At 45.7% G+C, this 19,476-nt stretch overlaps 1 protein-coding gene across 2 annotated transcripts in view; it reads left to right on the top strand.

Moving 5' to 3' along the window:
• LOC139053001 (pre-mRNA 3' end processing protein WDR33-like) overlaps positions 1 to 19,476 on the top strand; it is a 219,859-nt gene that overhangs the window by 167,431 nt on the left and 32,952 nt on the right. For both annotated transcript variants that reach the window (XM_070530135.1, XM_070530134.1), the window contains 2 exons: positions 2,833 to 3,132; positions 13,865 to 14,122. In XM_070530135.1, coding sequence (XP_070386236.1) covers positions 2,833 to 3,132; positions 13,865 to 14,122 — 558 coding nt within the window. The remainder of the gene's footprint in view (positions 1 to 2,832; positions 3,133 to 13,864; positions 14,123 to 19,476) is intronic.

The raw sequence follows: 19,476 nt of genomic DNA, 5'->3' as shown, positions 1-19,476 counted from the left end.
TTGGTTAGTTCATTATTTAATGTACAGCCTAGAAAAAACAAATCGTAACCTAAATTTGATACTGTGCTCCTACCAGTGTGTGCATATTGAATTTAGCTACATGTTGTAAGAAAAATTGTGATTCTGGGTGCCCTGATCACTGAGACCTTGCTGCCAAAAGACTGCAAGAAGCCCAAATTTAGTGCTTTGAGAAAATGCAAAAAGCAATAAACAAAGTGCTTCTTTAATTGGATACAACAAAAATATTGAAATATTTGCATTGTGAGACAGTTTGTAGGCAACAGGAATAAAATCAGTCTGCCTACAGCTAGCTACCTGAATACCATTTTGAAAAAGTCGATTTTATTGAAATTTTTTTCGTCTTTAAGACCAGTGGGTCCCCCCTTACCCCAGCTGGTCAAAATCATTCCAGAACTCTCCACTGCAGCATCTTTTGTTAACCACTGTGCAGGAACATGAAACCCCACAATTTAATTTAAGGCTAATGTTGTTGTTCTTATTGTTTTCCCCAGTTGATATCACCCATTATGGTGCCTGTCTGTTGTACTGTTCTTTTTGTTGCATCCTTTCTGCTCTTTGCAAAACCTCATGTCATCATAAGCTTTGTCTTATTGTTGCTACTCTTGGTGCAGCACACATTTCTGTTGGTCTGCCACTGGAATGTCTAAGGGCCAAAGGCACCCGTTTCGTACATAACAGGCAGAGCTGCGGAAGCTCTGCAAGTAGTGCAGTCATAAACAGTGTCACTCCGCATGTTCTGCAGTGCAGTTATATTTGACTTGCAACATTTTCTAATGAACAACCACTTTATATGTCAAAGCTACAACTAGTGCGTGTAAGGTTTCGAAAAATCACATACTATTTGTACATCTTTATGCTTGTCTGTATGCAATGCACTGTCTTTTAGCCACATGCGCAAGCAGTGCACTATGACCACTGGTTGCAAAAACACACCACTTTGCTCGTACGGTGTTAAGTTGAAGTTTACTTGTAGCAGAGGTGGAAACAAGCATACATCTTCAGCAGTACATTAGGAGGTCTCAAACTGTCTGGGGGACCTCCAGTTTCGTGATGCATACAAGGTACTGGTATAAACAACAGTAGGATGCATCCAAAACACAATTATACTCAACAGATTGTTATATAAATAAAAAATAAAAAGATAAAGCAATAAAGTAATGAACTGTGCTCATAGAAAAAGTTATTTCATAACTATAAGCTAACAGAGCCATAAATACAAATTATCAAGATTCTTTATCAAGAATTTATAACAATACAATGTAATTGTTCAAAGTAATTTCTTAAAATCAAAGAAATTACATCCTTAGGTATGTCAAGATGAGTGAAGCAAAACACAAAAAGTGATATGTTATATTGAAATAAGTACCGAAAGGGTAGAATACAAAGATGTTGGTAAATAAGCAGGTAATGGCAGTGCAGTGGTCTAAATGTCATAAGTTTCATTGCTATGTGTTGAAGGTGTTCTAAAGGCTTAAGGTGCGCAGGATATGTGTTTCCCCATGTAGACAAACACAATGTTAAATGGCTACCTATATATGCTGAGCAAAACAAGAAAAGGTAAAAGCAGGAGCCAATGTTTTGACAAGAGGACTTGTCTTCTTCAAGGCAACATATGCTTTCTTCGGCACAGTATACTGTGGGATTCTCACCCATGCTCTTGGGACAAAGGAACGACAACACAGTCGTGCAAACAATCACAAAGGCATTTGTTGCACCTTTCATAGATCAATGCCTGCTAGCCGAGTTCCTATCCACAAAACATGCGGATAGGCACGCGACAAATTGCAGAAGTCCGACTCACTGCGACCGGATAGCGAGCGAATATGTTTGCCCCATGCTGGACACCAATGCCTGGTCGTTCGCATGTACGCGGTCACATGAACGGTGGCACGTTCAAACGAAGTCTCGTGAGACGGTCTCACAGAAGCATGGATCAGCGCACGCGCAGAATGTCCACGCTGCTTGCTGACCTCGAGCCGAAGAGAAAGCCTTCTCCTTTCCGCGCCCAAGTAACCCCGGCATTAGTCAGCGTTAACAACCAATGCTCGCGCCATCTCTCGTACTGTACTTCAACCAGACCGACTGCCGCAGGCATCAGGCCACAAGGCGAAGCCGGATTACAGGAGACTGGAGCTATGCGGAAAAACAACATATCCGGGGACACGTGAGAGTCGTGCATCCCCACAATATATAGGCACGCCTTATGTAAAGGGGAGAGGGGGTCAGGCAGGTGGGCGAGGCAACAACCGAGGGTGTGTTAGCGGCGAGGGTGTACAATTGAAAATAAAGGGTTGCTATTCAGCTTCGGTGAGAGAATGTGCGGTACTGCCATGTGTCAGCCGACAGTGTGTTTTTTCTTGGAAGGGGCCTGGACAGCGAAGGGGGGCGAGGGAGGGGCGGATAATCTACTCCACTGGAGACTAGTGAGCTATCGTCTTTCTGAAAGAGAGACTAAAAGAAGCAGCAGAAAATGGTGCTCGGGGGAAAAGATTACTAAAATGGTTTTTTATATATATGTGTGTGCGTGTGTGTGTGTGCGTGCGTGCGCGTGTGTGTGGGTGTGTGTGTGTGTGTGTGTGTGTGTGTGTGTGTGTGTGTGTGTGTGTGTGTGTGTGTGTGTGTGTGTGTGTGTGTGTGTAGGGAGGGAAGAAAAAAAACGCTAAGCAACCCAATAAAAAATAACTAAGTGCTGTTGCTGGTAGCTTGAAATTTAGCATAGCGAATCGATTCTAAAGCTCTTTTTGAAAAATTTATGGCTATTAATTGCAATGTCTTGAACTTATGGATATGGTATGTGCCACATGCTTGCAGATGTGCAGACTCAAGCCATGCCCAGTGCTGGAGGCGGTGGCCGGAAGGACTTTGGTGGCGGTGGTGGCCGGGAACTGGGTGGCTCCATTCCGGGCCTGGACTTTGGCGAAGAGGTGCACGAGAGCCACTCGGGTGGTGGTGGGGGTGGCCGACACAAGCGCACCCCGTTTTCCAAGCCCATTCCGAAGCACTTCCAGCAGCAGTGGATGGAGAACAAACAGCCCCTGCTGCTGGCACCTCCACCCACGGATGGGGCAGGGGTGCCCTCTCCGAGCCTCGCCCAGCAGCAGCAAGAGGGTGGTGCGTGCAGTTTGCTCCTTTATTTACTCATCTCATGGGCCCTCAACCACAAGAGTATGCATGGCCCTAAGTGATGCTGTCTAACATACCCCTGGTTAGGTGTTGTATGCATACCGTATTTACTCGAATCTAGGCTGGCCACAATTCTAAGCCGACCCCCAAATGTCCAAAACCACCAAAAATAGAAAGCTTACCTCGAATGTAGGTTGAACAAAAAAGTGAGGACAGCGTTCACACAATGAAAACAGCATTTATGAAAACCCGCGTCCCCCCTTAATATGAGCATGCTGAGCTCACTCTACGTCATCGTTGCCGCCAGCCAGACCACACGCATGCTTGCACCCATGCATGCGCAGACAGTACGGCATGGCTCGCATGCATCAAAACACGGTGTGATCTCGGTGAATAGCTGCTCTCCGTTATCATGTGCTTATCTTCCTTATCGCTGTCATCTCCTCGTTGCGGCACACGCAAAAAGCGTCCGGTTACCCCTCCAACGACGGACATTTTTTCTCATCGATGCCGAAGTTCTGCCCGGCTTGAACGTTGACGATGCCTCTGCGGCTAGCATTTTTCATTTGAAAATGGCGCTATAGTAGCATCGCATCGCCTGTTTGGTGCCATTACAGAAACGCCACTTCCTTATTGCTGTCATCTCCTCGTTGCAGCACACGCAAAAAGCGTTCGCCGTTACCCCTCCAACGACAGACATTTTTTCTCATCAATGCCGTAGTTCTGCCCGGCTTGAACGTTGATGATGCCTTTGCGGCTAGCACAACTTTTCATGTGAAAATGGCGCTATAGTGGCATTGCCTGTTTGGTGCCATTATGGGAACGGCACTTCCTTATCGCTGTCATCTCCTCGTTGCAGCACACGCAAAAAGCGTCTGCCGTTACCTCTCCAACGACGGACATTTTTTCTCGTCAATGCCGTGGTTCTGCCCGGCTTGAACGTTGACGATGCCTCTGCAGCTAGCACAACTTTTCATTTGAAAATGGCGCTATAGTGGCATCGCCTGTTTGGTGCCATTACGGGAACGTCACTTCCTTATCGCTGTCATCTCCTCGTTGCAGCACACGAAAAAAGCATCCGCCGTTACCCCTCCAACGACGGACATTTTTTCTCATCGATGCCGTAGTTCTGCCCGGCTTGAACGTTGACGATGCCTCTGCGGCTAGCACAACTTGTCATTTGGAAACAGCGCTATAGTGGCATCGCCTGTTTGGTGCCATTACAGGAACGCCACTTCCTTATTGCTGTCATCTCCTCGTTGCAGCACACGCAAAAAGCGTTCGCCGTTACCCCTCCAACGACGGACATTTTTTCTCATCCCGTAGTGCTGCCCAGCTTGAACGTTGACGATGCCTCTCTGGCTAGCATAACTTTTCATTTGAAAACGGCACTTTTGTGGCATTGCCTGTTTGGTGCCATTACGGGAACGCCATGCTATGGGCAACGCCACACGCTGATACGACACAGATCAAAATAGTGATGTTGCTCGTGCGGCTCGTGTGCTTCAGTTGGCTACTGGCAAGGCTAATAGCGGCTGCGATACTGACTTTTCTAGATGGGACTAGCTATGCACCATATTTATAATTTTTAATTACGAACTGGTGAATTTCTTAAAATCCTCGAATCTAAGCCAACCCTAAAGTTTCAAAAGAGCTATTAGCCTAGATTCGAATACATACAGTACGTAAATACAGTAGAACCTCGTTGATACGTTCCCGTTACACACGTTTTCCTGGTGCCAACGTTCCCAATCTAGACCACAAAAATTTACGCAATAGAGTTACGCTCATTTTTTACCAATTCATACATTGCCAGAAAACAAAATTTTTTGGCACCAATGTCCAGTACGTCGCCAAACTGCAATCGTATGATACGTTTTCCATCCGCTACATCCCATGTAAACAAGAAAATATGTGAGGCATGTGCGGTCGAGAACAGTATATATAACTGCCTGCCGTGGCAACTGCACCACAATACTCGTTCCCCCCCGCCCGTCTCATGCGAAAACCACGGCACGCACAGTTTATTCGGGTACCAGCAAATCTCCACCCAATTTGTTGCATGCCGCATTCACAGCTATCGCCGCCAAACCTATTGCGATAAGCGTCTTAACCTACCTTTTTTACAGCACATTGTGTGTAGTGCCATTGTTAGCGTACTGCACGCTCTTAGTTATCAATAATCCAAACGCGCCGCCGTTCCCTGCTGCAGGCGGAGTGATGTAGGCACCACATTCGGTTAGCGGGATCTTGCATCGCCCACCAGCTCAATTTTGTTTCGGTTTGCCATCGCCCTCTTGAAACATCGCGCAATAAGAAAACAACAAAACACATTTCGGGCTGCCGGAGCACCATCAGCTCAACGCATGTCGGCTTCTTGTGCCACAACGATCCGCGCGATGCTTCGCATTACTTAGATGTCAACAATAGTGGAGCTCGTCAAATTTTTTATTTACTTCGGATCGTACGTTTTCCTGGTTAGTATGTTTTTCTTGCGTTTCTTTCCCAAATGTATGAACGAGGTTTTACTGTACTCAAGAATGTTATATAAGAATCATTGCAGCCGTAGCACAATTCGTAGTGCAAAGCACATATAATGTGAAGGTTGTGGGTTTGGCCCCCACCAGCAGCAAATTGTTTTTTCATGCAATTTCATTTCACTTTAGCCTATCATATTGTTAACTTCAATTTAAACACAACAAATAATTCCCCCCATGGCTTTCCTTGGCTGTTGGCTTCATATGGTGCCAACTAACAAAAATCATTCATTGAATAAAAGGGAGTGGGCCAAAAATTGGTTGAGAAGTGTTTGATGTGATTGAAGTAACTTGGGAAAAATATGCTGCAAGTTGCACAATTCTAAACTGGTGAGAAAGGCAAAATGTGTCAAAAAGAGTGTCAACAGCACTGGACATTTCTAATGGAAATTTGCAGCTAGGTGTGGGAACACTCCAGGAACAAGAATGGCACTGAGAATACGTTTTCGGACCTGAGTGTTGCTGAATCGTTACTGCTGATGCCAACGTTGGTGCGGCTAATTTGTCAGCATTTTCATGGGCAAGTCCACATATACCATATTTACTCGCATAATGATCACACTCGCGTAGTGGTCGCGCCCCTGAATTTTGTTGTCAAAATTCGATTTTTTTTATTTCCCGTGTAATGATCGCACCCCGAACTTGCCGCAGCGATATGTCGTGTGCCAAGCCTAGCTAATAATTATTGCGCTTACCATCTTTCGAATGCTACGCGAACGACTCTTCAAGACAAGCTAAGTGGTCTGCAAGCAACAAACATTCTTAAGTAGCTAGATGCCTCATTTCATTACTTTCATCACTTTCCGCACTTCCATGACAAAAAAAGGTACAACCAAACTTGCCTTTATTATGGGTATGCTTTATAATGGTGGTCAACAAAAACAAGAAAGGCGCCTTTCGATTCTTTTCATTTGCACTCGTGGGCACGCAACAAATTGCGAGCGGCAATGATAGTAGCCACGTTTACACTGATACGTTAAAAAGTGTACCCTATTCATATGCCGATGCTTGTAACACAGCTAAGATATTCGCCCACACTTAGCAGAAACATGCCGTATTAGGATAGTAGTGAAGACAGATGCTGCAGTTTCCGCAGCACGCCGGCCATGCGTTTCTATGTCACTGGCAGCTAAGCGCACCCATCTGTTTCTGTCCCCTCAAAGTGGACACCACTACGTTATTGCCGCAAACTTGCCGATATTAACAATATTATTTATCACCGATATGGAAGAAACTGTTTCAATGCACGTAATATACTCACGAGAAGAAAAAACAAATCGCGAGCGGCGTGTTCGGCTTGCTCCGCCGGCCGACATTTTTGTTTTGGTGTCCCGCACCTGCATCCCGCAGCAAAGGTGGGACAAAAAATTTTCTTTTTCTTTTCGCAGGAAATTTAATCCGCATAATGATCGCACCCCTGAATTTGCGTCAATTTTTGTGACAAAAAAGTGCGATCGTTATGCGAGTAAATATGGTATCGAACTACTGGTATAATGACCACTTTTCGTGGAACTATGGAACTATCGAGCTCGTTCTAAACGGGTGCAACTGTATTATTAGACACTTGCGCTTTGTTCTATGCATACTAAAAAGCTCCACACTAACGAGTGTCCCATGCGTCCCACAATGCATGGCAGCGCACTTGCTGCTATACATGTGAGTTTGCAAGTACCCAGAGTTGTGTGGTATCCTTGTGATATACAAAACGCCATCGACTATAGTTGTGCCATAAATGGGTGCCAGCAGTGCAATATTAGCACATGCATGGCTGCAGCAACACACTGAATTGTGTTTCACTTGTAAAAGCAGGGTGTCTACCAACTGGGAATTCTCAGGGAGTTTGCCTAATCTCGAAATACTCGGGGAAAACTCGGGAATTCGTGCCTATATAAGGGAGAATCAGCTATAACTTTATTGAAAGGGAACGAAAGTCGCGGTAACGTTGACTCGAGTAACAGAGGGGAATTGTAACATATCGTTTTTGAGGCCATGTTGCTGACTGGAGTAGGTGCCAGTGAACGACCGATTTTCTGGACACCCGATTTTTGGTACATGCCTGATAATTCGGACGGCTTCGAGGCACCACCATGTACCCCTAGAGTCGATGCATAAGAAGGTCTAAAATGGCATTAATCAAAACCACCACTGCTGCCATTTTGATTGTCTTGCCATTTCGAACCGGCGCTCTCGCACGCAGATCTGCTGGCAGCCGCAGCCACCACCGCAGCAGCGCTAGGCCAAGCTCCTTCAACATTCACTATTAAGCTTCTTGCCATTAATAAAAGGAACATCAGACATCCACCCGTTCGTAGCGATTGCTACAAAGGAACCCATACGGGTTCGTCGAAAGAAAAGCTACACAGTTGAAGAAAAATTCTTCCTGGTCCGGGACTCGAACTCGGGACCACCGCCTGTCTAGGTCAGCTGCTCTACCATCTGAGCTAACCAGGCAGCTAGCAGATGGCAGGGCGAAGTTGAATTTGTCGACAACTCGAAGCAAAGGCAAGAGTTTGAGATAATAGTTCTGCGGAAACCCGCAAGGTGGAGAGAAGTAATTAATAATGGGAAAATCAGACATCCACCTGTTTGTAGGAATTATTATTATTATTTGTTTTGAACACATATACACTTCACAGGAAAGGGAAAGCGAGGAGCAGGCAGGCAACTGCCACCGGAAGGTGCACAACACCTGCCTACTCATTGTAGGCAGGCATTGTGCCCCTTCCTTTTCTTTCCTTTTTAGCAATTTGTACAGGCGAGTGGATGTCTGATTTTCCCTTTATTAATTACTTCTATCCACCTTGCGGTTTTCAGCAGAACTATTATCTTAAGTTTCTTGCCATTCAGTGCCGTGTTTTTCATTGAAAGAATTCGCCAATGGCTTCGAAAATCGAAAAGCATAACATGTTGCATGATGCCGGTTTTCAAAAGTCCGCTTCGCCTCAATACAGCAATGTTACGCGGTGAAGCATCGCGAAGTATTGCGGTGAAGCCCAACAGTAGGAAGGGGCAATTGTCACGGGACACAGTATGTATTCCATAGTTATACAAGCGTGCACCCGCCGTCTCCTGTCACAGCACGAGCACCAATATGCCTAGTAAGTGTACTGGCAGGCCTTGTCTAAGTAAGTGACAGCAGGACGAGCCTGTGGCGATTTGAGCCCTTAAGGGCAGTAAAAGACAAGCATTCATTTTTTCAGACGTTTTCGCGGCCCCTAGGGAGTCCGAAAAACCGGACGTTGACTGTACAACTGACCAAGACGATGCTTCATATGGCCTAAGGGGCGAACGCACAGCAGAAAGACACGAACAGGAAGGATCGACACATCGAGGAATCAATCCAAAAGGAAGTGTGCCACCGCTTCTTGAAGAAGCTTGAGCTCAAAAAACAAAGTGCTGGCTGACGCCGAGATGCAGGTGTCCCTTATCCAAACCAAAATAAACTCTTTAAAGCAGTGAAATGCAACACTGAGGCATTGTGCGTGGGCTGAGTGTATGTCAAGACAGTTGAGGTTGACTTTCCAGCTGCTGAGAGAGAATCCCATATGTGATAATGTTCAGGCCTTATACCAGTGCACTTGCTATCATATAGATAGCTCATATTCGAAACTATTTGCTTTTGTATACATATGCTTTTTGTTCATATTTGAAAATGTTTGACTCGATTGGCAATGGGTCTTACCATTTTTTCGAAGATATCTTATTTGCAGTGCATTTTGCTAACACTTCCCTTCTGTTCTCTTTTTGAATAAAGCACTACTCCTTACTATTCAAACAGGATTAAGTCGTTTTTTATTTTTTAACATCCTTACTAGAGAGTGACAGCATTAGGCGACATGGTGTCAGGGAATTTCGCATAGGCACTCAGGGAAAACCTGGAAAGCTCAGGGAATTCGGAAATGTCAGCTTGGTAGATAACCCGAAAAGCGTTTTCGCTTTCGAGAACCTAACTTGGCTTGGCCGGGGGGAAGGAGGGGAACACGCTTGATTGGTCAGTGACCAAAGCAATTGGACAGGAAATTACAAAAACACAGAGCTGTTCTTGTAGAAATAATTTAACACTTTGGAAAACATGAATTGCAGCAACATCGGCTTGATAAACAGAATACTACTTTCTCACAGCTACGGCCGCACTTGTTGTCTGCCTTCCCTCCGTATAATCGCTGTTGTGTTCACCTGTCACTGTTTTCAGCATGCTTCTAGTGAAGACTACATTCTCACTGCAGATCAAAAAATCCTGATAAAGAATGTTCCACAGCTTTACTGTTTTTCACCTTGCCATTTTATGATTAGACACTCTACCCGTCAAGCTTACCATTGCACTGCGAATTGGGTACCATGAAAATTGGTTGTCAGCCCGAACCATTTTAATTAGAAAAAAGTGAAGCTGAACCCATTTACATCACTAGTGGTTTTAACCCTTTCCCTACCGATTTTTTTGGACAAAAATAATAGAAAAGTAAAAAATTTTTGTTATTTGACTAATTAATTCCACACATTTTGAAATAACCAAAATATATCCTCACGTGCTTACCTGAAACTCTTGACCCCAAGGGCACACAACAGAAAAAAGATTTCGAAAGGGAAAATGGTCATTCACTCAAATGTAGCATGAAGCTACAAGGGAAACCGATGCTGCTTTCTCAGAAAGCTTCGCAGTTGAGGAAAAAGTCATCCGGGACAGACAAACCTGAGTTGGCATTGGGCTAAAGTTTCCTTTCAATGTCCATCATTCTCATTCCCACACAGCTGTATATTGCTGTGAGCTGTGACATGTCACCTTCCGTGCAGTCTATAGCATTTAATTCTTTCACATTTCTTGAATAACTCTGCAGCTAATGAATGGAAAGGTTGCCCATGCCTAGTAATGACTGTGACAGTTCATCATGTAATGCTGCTAAGTGTGGACAGCTGGGCTAGTTGGTTGTGATTAGCATTATGAAACAACGTTCCAGCACACATTTGAACACGGACGAGAAGAGAAAGACAACACGAACGCCGGACTTCACCTGAATTTTATCCATGGAAAATAGAGCTTTATGTACACAGGGGGAGGGGGGGCGGGGGGGGGGGGGTTGCTGCTAGTGCGCAGGACCACTCAAAAATAGTTCCTTGGTCCGAAAACAATTACTGTGTCAGTGCTTCTTCTGTTGCACTCAAAATTGCAAAAAAGAACTTGATTATCTCAGGGCAAACGGGTGTGTCGAATCAGCTAGGTAGGGCGTGAGATGAGCAAGATTGTACTGAGTGATGTAAAAAAGGGGGGAGGAAAAGAGAGGAAAAGGTTTTTTCACCTTTTTTTTTCACTTTTTGCTTTTATTACTTTCTTCTTTTGGTTTGACACTTCTGATGACTGCTGCCTGGACCAAGGAAATATTTTTGGGTGGTCCCGCGCACTAGCAGGCCCCCCCCCCTCCCCCTGTGTACATAAAGCCCTGTTTTCCATGAATAAAATTCAGTTGAAGTCCGGCGTTCGTGTTGTCTTTCTCTTCTTGTCCTTGTTCAATTGTGCGCTGGAACGATGTTTCATAATGTAATGCTGCTTCCATTGTGGCTGGCCTATGACTTGAGCTTGCACAATGAAAGTGGCATGTTGTCGCTGCCAACATAGGGTGTGTGCGTGTTCATATAAGGACAGCCCCAAGAGGGTGGGGTTGGGGGGGAGTGAGCTTGGGGATGATCAAGACCAAGCTGTGTCGGGATGTGTCCATGTGTCACAAGTAGTTGGTGTTGTTAGACATTTTAGGTAAAGTTTCACAACTATTAGCCATGTGCTTACCTTTAAAGATCCTTAAATATTTTTCCTTGTTTCTTGCGCCACATCAAGTTGCTTCTTTGTGAATGCATCAGGCATCAGCTTCATTCTATTTGGTTCACGCTGAGGCATACACGGTACAAGTACAGTTAAAGCTCGATGTAAGGGAATTTCAATATAACAAAATTCTCAATTAATAAATTATTTAACTTCTTATACTTTCTTATATATAAAACACCGTGTGTTGAGAACCTCAATACTATAACAAAGTGTGTTTATGCACGTCTTCAGTATAACGAAATTTCACTGCCACTGCGAAGGAATACCGAGACAGACTTGCAGTTTTGCCCGAGAAGCGAAGAATTGATTGCCATAGCAAATTATTAAAAAGGTATACGAAGTAAGGATAGTAGTTTTACTGGCTGTATAAGCATTTAAACATTTCCTTACTAACTAAATTAATAAGCATGGGGTCATGCGCACGCACAGGTAAACACGAACACATCTCACTCTATGACCACGGACACTCTGCGTTCGAAACGCTGGCGTGAGTAAGAGCCGCAGCAGCAGCAAGTGAATTGATCTTTGTGCTGCCTCTCGCTTCAACACAAACTAAGCAGTAAGAACAAAGTGCACACGAAGCTATCAGCCATCAGTGCACCTAGACTCGTACCCATTGCAGATCGCTTTCAAGATATAGACGGCATGGTTGCACTTGTTTACACCATAGACAGCTTCCGCTGGAGTAGAAGGCCCCCCCTGTAAGAAAAGTCCATCAGCGACTGTAATTATTCACATAAAAGGTCAAATTTCAACAAAGAAATTTCAGTATGAGAAAGCAAATTGCCAATTTTGCCGAGTTTGTTACATCCAGGTTTAACTAGATAGAACGACAGAAAGCTGAGCTAGTTGGATAACTGGATAATTGGATAACTGGATAATAGTACATGACTTTACAAGAAGAATCTACCGCATTTACTCGCATAATGATCGCACTTCTTTGTAAAAAATAATTGATGCAAGTTCAGGGGTGTGATCATTACGCGAGTTAAATTTCCCATGAAAAGGAACATTTTCTTTTTTACGCCGCATTTGCTGCGGGATGACAAGCAGGCGGCTGCCGCTGTAACAGTGCGGGACACACAAAAAAAAAAATGGCGGCCAGCGGAGCAAGCCGAATGTGCCGAATGCGATTATTTTTCTTCTCATGAGTGCATTACGTGCATTGAAACAGTTTCTTCCGTATCAATAATGAATAACATCGTTAATATAGGCAAGTTTGTGACACTAACGTAGCCATGTCCACTTTGAGGAGACAGAAACAGAGATGGGCGCGCTTAGCTGCCAGTGACATAGAGACATATGGCGGGCATGCTGCGGAAACTGCGGCATTTGTCTTCACTGTTATCCTAATACGGCACATTTCTGCTAAGGGTAGGTGAATATATTAGCTGCGTTACAAGTGTTGGCGTATGAATAGGGTACACTTCTAACGCATCAGTGTAAATGTGGCTGCTATCGTTGCCGCTCGCAATTCGTTGCGTGCCCACGAGTGCAGACGAGAAGAATCTAAAGGCACCTTTTTTGTTGTTGTTGATCACAACCATTATAAAGCCTACCCATAATAAAGCCAAGTTTGGTTGTAGCTGTTTTTTTTTTTTTATGGAAGTGCGGAAAGTGATGAAAGGAATGAAATGGGGCATCTGCTTAAGAATGTTGGGTGCATGCAGACCTCTTGGTATGTCTTGAAGAGTCGTTCGCGTAGCATTCGACAGATGGTAAGCGCGATCATCATTAGCTAGACTTGGCACACATCATATCGCTGCGACAAGTTCAGGGTGCTATCATTACACAGAAGAAAAAAAATCAAATTTTGACAACAAAATTCAGGGGTGCGATCATTATGCGAGTGTATACGGTATTGACTTCTTCAATATTTATAGTTGATTATTTGGTTGATAGGATAGTTTCATTGCCTCAAAGCAACAGTGGGCCTATGAGAAACGAAGTAGAAGGCTGTTCTACCTTGTTTACCTATAGTATCTAAGTACCGGGGTGTGCTTGTGTTAGTTTCCATTGGAATATAGCTGCTGCAACAGGTAGTTGAACCTGTGGCATGCCACTGTTGCAGCAAACACAATGTCGACACTTTGCCGAAAGAAGGCTGAACATAAGTTCTTTTTGTGAAGAAAATGTGTCTTTTGCCAGCAAGGCAGACACCGTAGCCATTAGGGTCACTATTGGGCTCAGGTGCATCAAGTTCAACTCTTCCAGTGAGAGCTAATTTCAGGACGAAGTAATGAGACTAGGCGTATAGAAGTCTGTGAGCACTGGTCAGGACCTTCAGTTGGGATTGAACAAACTGGAGTAATTAACGGAAGTCTGCTGTGTTCCTCTTTAGGTGGCTTTATGTGTGCAACCCGTGCAGGTGCGGATGGTTCCCAGTTGCAACAGCCCACAGTGCCAGGCATGACACCCGCTGGCATGAACCTGCAGCAGCCACCACAGCAGCAGCAGCCAGGCATGCCCATGGGCATGATGGGCCAGCCACAGGGGGGCATGGGAGGCTTTACACCTGTCGGGGGCCTCCTCGGCGCACCGCCGCATCCGAGCAGCATGATGTTTCCCCACTTTCAGGGGGCACCGCCGGTCTCTGCTACAGGTGTCGATGCACCACCCAACGGCGGTGAGCACACCCATCGATCACAGTGGCTATTGGAGGATGCGGCGCTCGGTGAAAACGCACAGGGAAAAAAAATAAAATAGAATGAGTGCCAATTAGCAACTAAATTTATTTCTTTGAGGTGCAGATTAAGAAAAACTTCCCTGAAAATAAGAATTATCTTCAAAACGAACTTTATTAAGCATCCAGAAAGTTTTGCTAATGGGCACAATTGTGCACACCATGCCTTGACACCTACACTTCTGCAGCCACCTCTCCAACGAACAAAAAAAAAAACATTTGCATCACGCTTTGGCTGCACTTAACTTGTCATTTGAATGTTTTGTTGCCATGAAAGTTTAGTTCATTACTTCTTCGCGTGGAACTTTTAGAAGCAATCCTTTGTTACAGTCAGGCAGAAAACGATGTTGCACTTTTGGCAACAGTTTGAGATGTTGAATTGCGGCCGAAGCACCTTTGTGAAAACTTGGAATCAACGTGCGCTGGCCAGTGATTGTTCCCATCTGATACCTGGTCTAGTTTGTAGGCATAGGCTTTGGATTGTGTGCCTGCCTTGTGGTGGTCAAAGCATTGTTGCTCGGTCGTCCTCGCCTGGTGGGCTCATTCCAATTGCTTCCAATCATGTTGTGGGTGATGTTGGACTGAAAGGCTAAAACGTCCTTCACTTCCTTTTTCGGTAACTTCTAAGCTCTCGCATCGTGAATGTATTGGACCCAATAGTTGCAAATTGCAAATCTGATGATGTGGGAAATAACCCTGACTGGCCACTTTCTTGTTCTGGTGTACAGACGATGGAACGATGTGAAAAAATCAAGCTTACCCACGCCACCCATGAAATTGTTGTATGCAGCGATCACATCTGGGTAATCAATTTCACTGTGCTGCTTGAGTGACTCGCTCCATCGTTTCACTTTCCTGGTGTTTCCGGTGCCAACAATTGTGCAGACCACACTGACAGGAGTGTTGTCATGACAATGAACAATGATGACATCTTTGTCCTCCGTGATTCTAGTCACTGGCTCTGCTGATTCTTTCCTGAGCTCCCTGTCACTCGTACAGCCAAGTAGCCAGTTGAATTGGATTGTCCCAGTTGCCAAAATGCCAACAAGCTTTAAATGATGGAAAAGAGGTACGGATGAAAAGTACTTGTCCATGTAGCACCTAGTACTGGGACCATGGAGAAGGTGCTTCACTGGGCGCATCATCACAGATCCACCAAGGTCCTAATCCGAAGATCAGCACTTGCCCCAGTGCCCTTGCTTTGGTGGAGCTTGAAATTGTTTGACATATCATCCATACTGCAACATAAAAAAAAAACTTGATGCCCTCGGGTTTAACCTTGTTTTTCACAAACTGTTTGGCGATGGCTCTTCCAGTGAATTAGATCATATGCTTGTCAATGCTATTTTTTTGAAGAGGCTAAAGGTGAAGACACCGCCATCTCACTGCGTTGAAGCTGGGTGTAACCTTCCAAAACTGGTTCATTGTGGGATTTATTGTGGCATTAGTCAGTTACATGCAGCATCGCCCTCAACTTGTGAAACCTCTTTCAGGACATAGCATCAGCAATAGAGGGAATTCTGGTCGCTTTCTGCCAGTAAATTTGGACATGAGGCATCTTGATGATTGCCATGAGCAGCAGTATGCCAAAAAAAAATATTTTTCTTCAGGTGTGGCTCATAGCACAATTCCATCCGTTTGCAGCATGTAAGATGCATGAGCTCAAAGAAGATTGTATCTGGGAAATATTTGCCAAAATAGTTTAGCGGCTCAATTGGTGTCAACCCTTTTGGAGAGGGGAGGCAGTGATCTGTTGCGATAGACATAAAGTCCTGACTAATTCATTTCACATAGGTTTTCTTTTTTCTCGCTAGTGCTGACTCAACTTCCTCTTCCTCTTTGCTAGGTTAATGGAGTAGCTCGCATTTTCGTTTGAAATTAGCAGAGGCTAAAATTAAATGAAAGGTAAAATCCGAAGCAATCTCTAGTTTAATTCGAGAAATTGTTTAAGGCCAACTGCTATGAAATTCTGGACCACGTAAAGAGCCCCATTTCAGATAATTTAGACATGCAGTAGCCTCTGTGGAAAATTTTACAGATTAAATGCGAGTGGGCGCTTCACAAGATGCTTGCAAAAATGTATGTCTTTCATACCGAAACTGAAAAAGCACCGCCATTATCAGTCACCAGAAGTGACATACTATGCAAACTGTAGAGAACCAGTCCCTGGGTTGTCTGCTTACCTTGCTTGTATACCGTTCCAGTGTACCAGCGAACAGGCCCCACATGTCTGCCAGACACAGAGTTAGTATACCTTGCTAGCTGCTTCGTGCCTGCAATGGTCTTCTAGTGTGAGGTATTCTGAGTCCAGCCAGTTTTCTCTATCTGGTTGTCTACCTTATTTACCCGATTGTAAGTCGACCCCCCCCCCCCCCCTTATCGCGTGAAAAAAAAAAAGAGCATACCCGAGGGCACATTCGATAACGAAAATTTATTAATAGCTAACATGGTCACTGGACTACTAATCTTCACTAGTGCTGCCATCGTCATCATTGCTACAGTCCCACAACGCGTCGTCGTCCCGCGAAATTTCACATTTGGCAAACGAGCGCACCACGACATCTTGTGGAACAGCAGCCCACGCCGAATGCACCCAACCACACGCAGCCGTCAGGGAGGCTCTTTTGACAGGCCCGATTGGCGTAATTTTGCGGTCTTCTGCCGCCAGCCAGCCGTTGTACTCACAGTAGAGCAGGTCCTTAAAAGGCGAATATCTGGACTTGTATCATGACCATGTCGCACTTCACTGGTAGGGACCGATCGCACATTTCAGTGACATACACTGTAAGCTTAGCCTACAGCTCTGGAAAGCGTTCAGACTTTGGCACGTGGGAAATTCCTCACTTGCCGTCACAGGTGAAAATTTCGCTGCAGTCACCATTTTTGCACCATCCGTTCAGAAACATCGAACTTTCGGCTCGCTGCGCAGTGATGTGTTTCTTCAGCGTAAAGGATGGCAGCCCTCTCGAACGCTGTTGTGAACGAGTGCCGAATGATTAGAGGGCCTGGAGCACTCATGACAACTGAGAAAGAATAGAAGTAGCACGTAGCCGGCAGTCAAGTAAAACACGTCAAACCAATGCTTTTCATCAGAAAGCTAAGCGCAACAGGCAAAGAGAAACCCGCGAGCGGCGTCTGCTCTTCCATGGACTAGCGATACTCCCTGCAAGCGCTGCCGTTCTGAGGGTGCCGCCACGAATGGAACAGCGGCGCTTCCATCAGCTATCGACACCTCCCTCATGAGTGTTGTGTGCACTGTAAAACTCTCAAAAATGTTGAAAAACCCTTCCAAAAAGCAAACAAACCGCGGGATAGTGAGAAGCTACGGTTAGGGCCATAGAGCAAACATAAAATAGTAAGTACGTTGTAGCTCCCGTTGGTCTCGCTTTTTTGGCAGTGCCATGTTTTGGTTTCATTTGTAAGTCGACCCCCCCACTTCAGGTTTTCAAATTAAAAAAAAGTGGTCGACTTACAATCGTGTAAATACGGTACATTCCACAGCAGAGCCTCGATGTGTTCCGCCTCCGCTCAAAGAAGAGCACATTGGGGTGGCCAAGCTAAAGGCACAGATATTATTTGCCTTAACATGAAATCAATCCATGCATAGTGCAGTTACAGTCTAGTGTGGCTGGCGTGAGAATATAACACGTCCTATTGAATACCGGAGCTGCTGGAACAGTGTGCATCGTGGGCTAGCTTGCATCAGAACAGCAAATTGGGCCAGTTGGTTGGGATTCATGGTAAGGGTTGTAACAGCGCACCCAAGACAAGGACAATAGAAGGAATAAGATGACGACACAGCGCTATGAAGTAGCATGTGGGCTAGCTTGGCTCACCAGCAGCATACTGGCATATAGTGTGCGGTTCAGGTTCACTGACGCGAGCATGTTCGCTCACCGCGCGTTCGCTCACCGCTGTAAGAGTTGTCGGACGATCCTACCGCTGTCCACCAGATGTAGGAGTCGTCGGACGACCTCGCCGCTGCCACCATTTGAAGAAGTTGAAGGTCGTAGAGAGGAACTCGGTGAACAGGATTTATTTACATATTAACATTTTGAACAAGATACATTGGCAGTCTAGCGCGACTCCCATATGGAGCCCGCAAGACTAACATACAGCAAACAGCTTACGAGCACACAGCTCACGAGTACATTTTAAGCATGACAATGAGCACTCAGCTCCCGACGACGAGCACTCTCTAGCAGCCGGCAACCGCTGCTTATAAGCCCTTGGTCCCCCCATTGAGTCCCAGTGGACGGAAACGTTCGTCCAGTCATCGTTCGACATCACCGTAGAACACAGCTCACGAGTACATTTTAAGCATGACAATGAGCACTCAGCTCCCGACGACGAGCACTCTCTAGCAGCCGGCAACCGCTGCTTATAAGCCCTTGGTCCCCCCATTGAGTCCCAGTGGACGGAAACGTTTGTCCAGTCATCGTTCGACATCACCATAGATGACCCACCCTTTTGGAGGAGGGCGAGGGCTTTTGGAGGAGGGCGAGGGCTGTTGGAGGAGGAGGATGACTCACATACACATGCCGCACATACACACAGGTGAAAAGGGCCAGAGCCGACGTCAGAGGGCTTCGTAGAACTCTGCTTTGTCCCGGGTGGCGCAGCCGAGTACCACATTCCTGAGCTCTGAAGTGCGCCTCGTGTGGTTGGATTCGAACACGTGCAGCGGGCTGAAAGCTGGCACGTTGCCACCCCGTACGACCATTCCTAACACCGCGCACTTCTGTGCTTGTGCTGCGCCAACAACTGATTGCCATGCTGCTGCCGGTCACGTTTAATGTGCAGAGTAAAATTTTAGTGATCTTAGTGTCTCTGGCATGACGTGTCCAACTTCATCGGCCGCTGCCTGGCACACTGGAAATGCTGGACTCTTCGATCAATCAGACAACTACCACCATCTGTAGTGAAGGATGATAAACAGCTGAGGCTTGGCACGGCCAGGCTAGAGGGGCTCGGCCAGGTTGGTGCTAAGTGCACATAAACTCACAGCCAGACAGGCCGGACACCGGCCCTGATGAAATTTTGCCCATTTCGCTCTGGCAGCATTGCAATCCTGCATGGCTTGCAGCCACATCTACGCCATAGCCACGACGTCGCGTTCTTCTTCGTCACAAATGCAGCACAAGGTTCCTGCTGACAGCATTTCTGCCGCTGTGTCAGAAAGGCTTTTGTTCATCTACTTTAATGCGTCCGATGTAGAGACACACACTACTTTGTGTGTGTGTGTGCGTGTGTGTGTGTGCGCGCGCGCGCGTGTGTGTGTGTGTGTGTGTGTGTGT

Source organism: Dermacentor albipictus, unplaced genomic scaffold (assembly GCF_038994185.2).
Source record: "Dermacentor albipictus isolate Rhodes 1998 colony unplaced genomic scaffold, USDA_Dalb.pri_finalv2 scaffold_51, whole genome shotgun sequence".
Classification (NCBI taxonomy): Eukaryota; Metazoa; Arthropoda; class Arachnida; order Ixodida; family Ixodidae; genus Dermacentor; species Dermacentor albipictus.
This window is presented reverse-complemented; position numbering and strand designations above follow the sequence as displayed.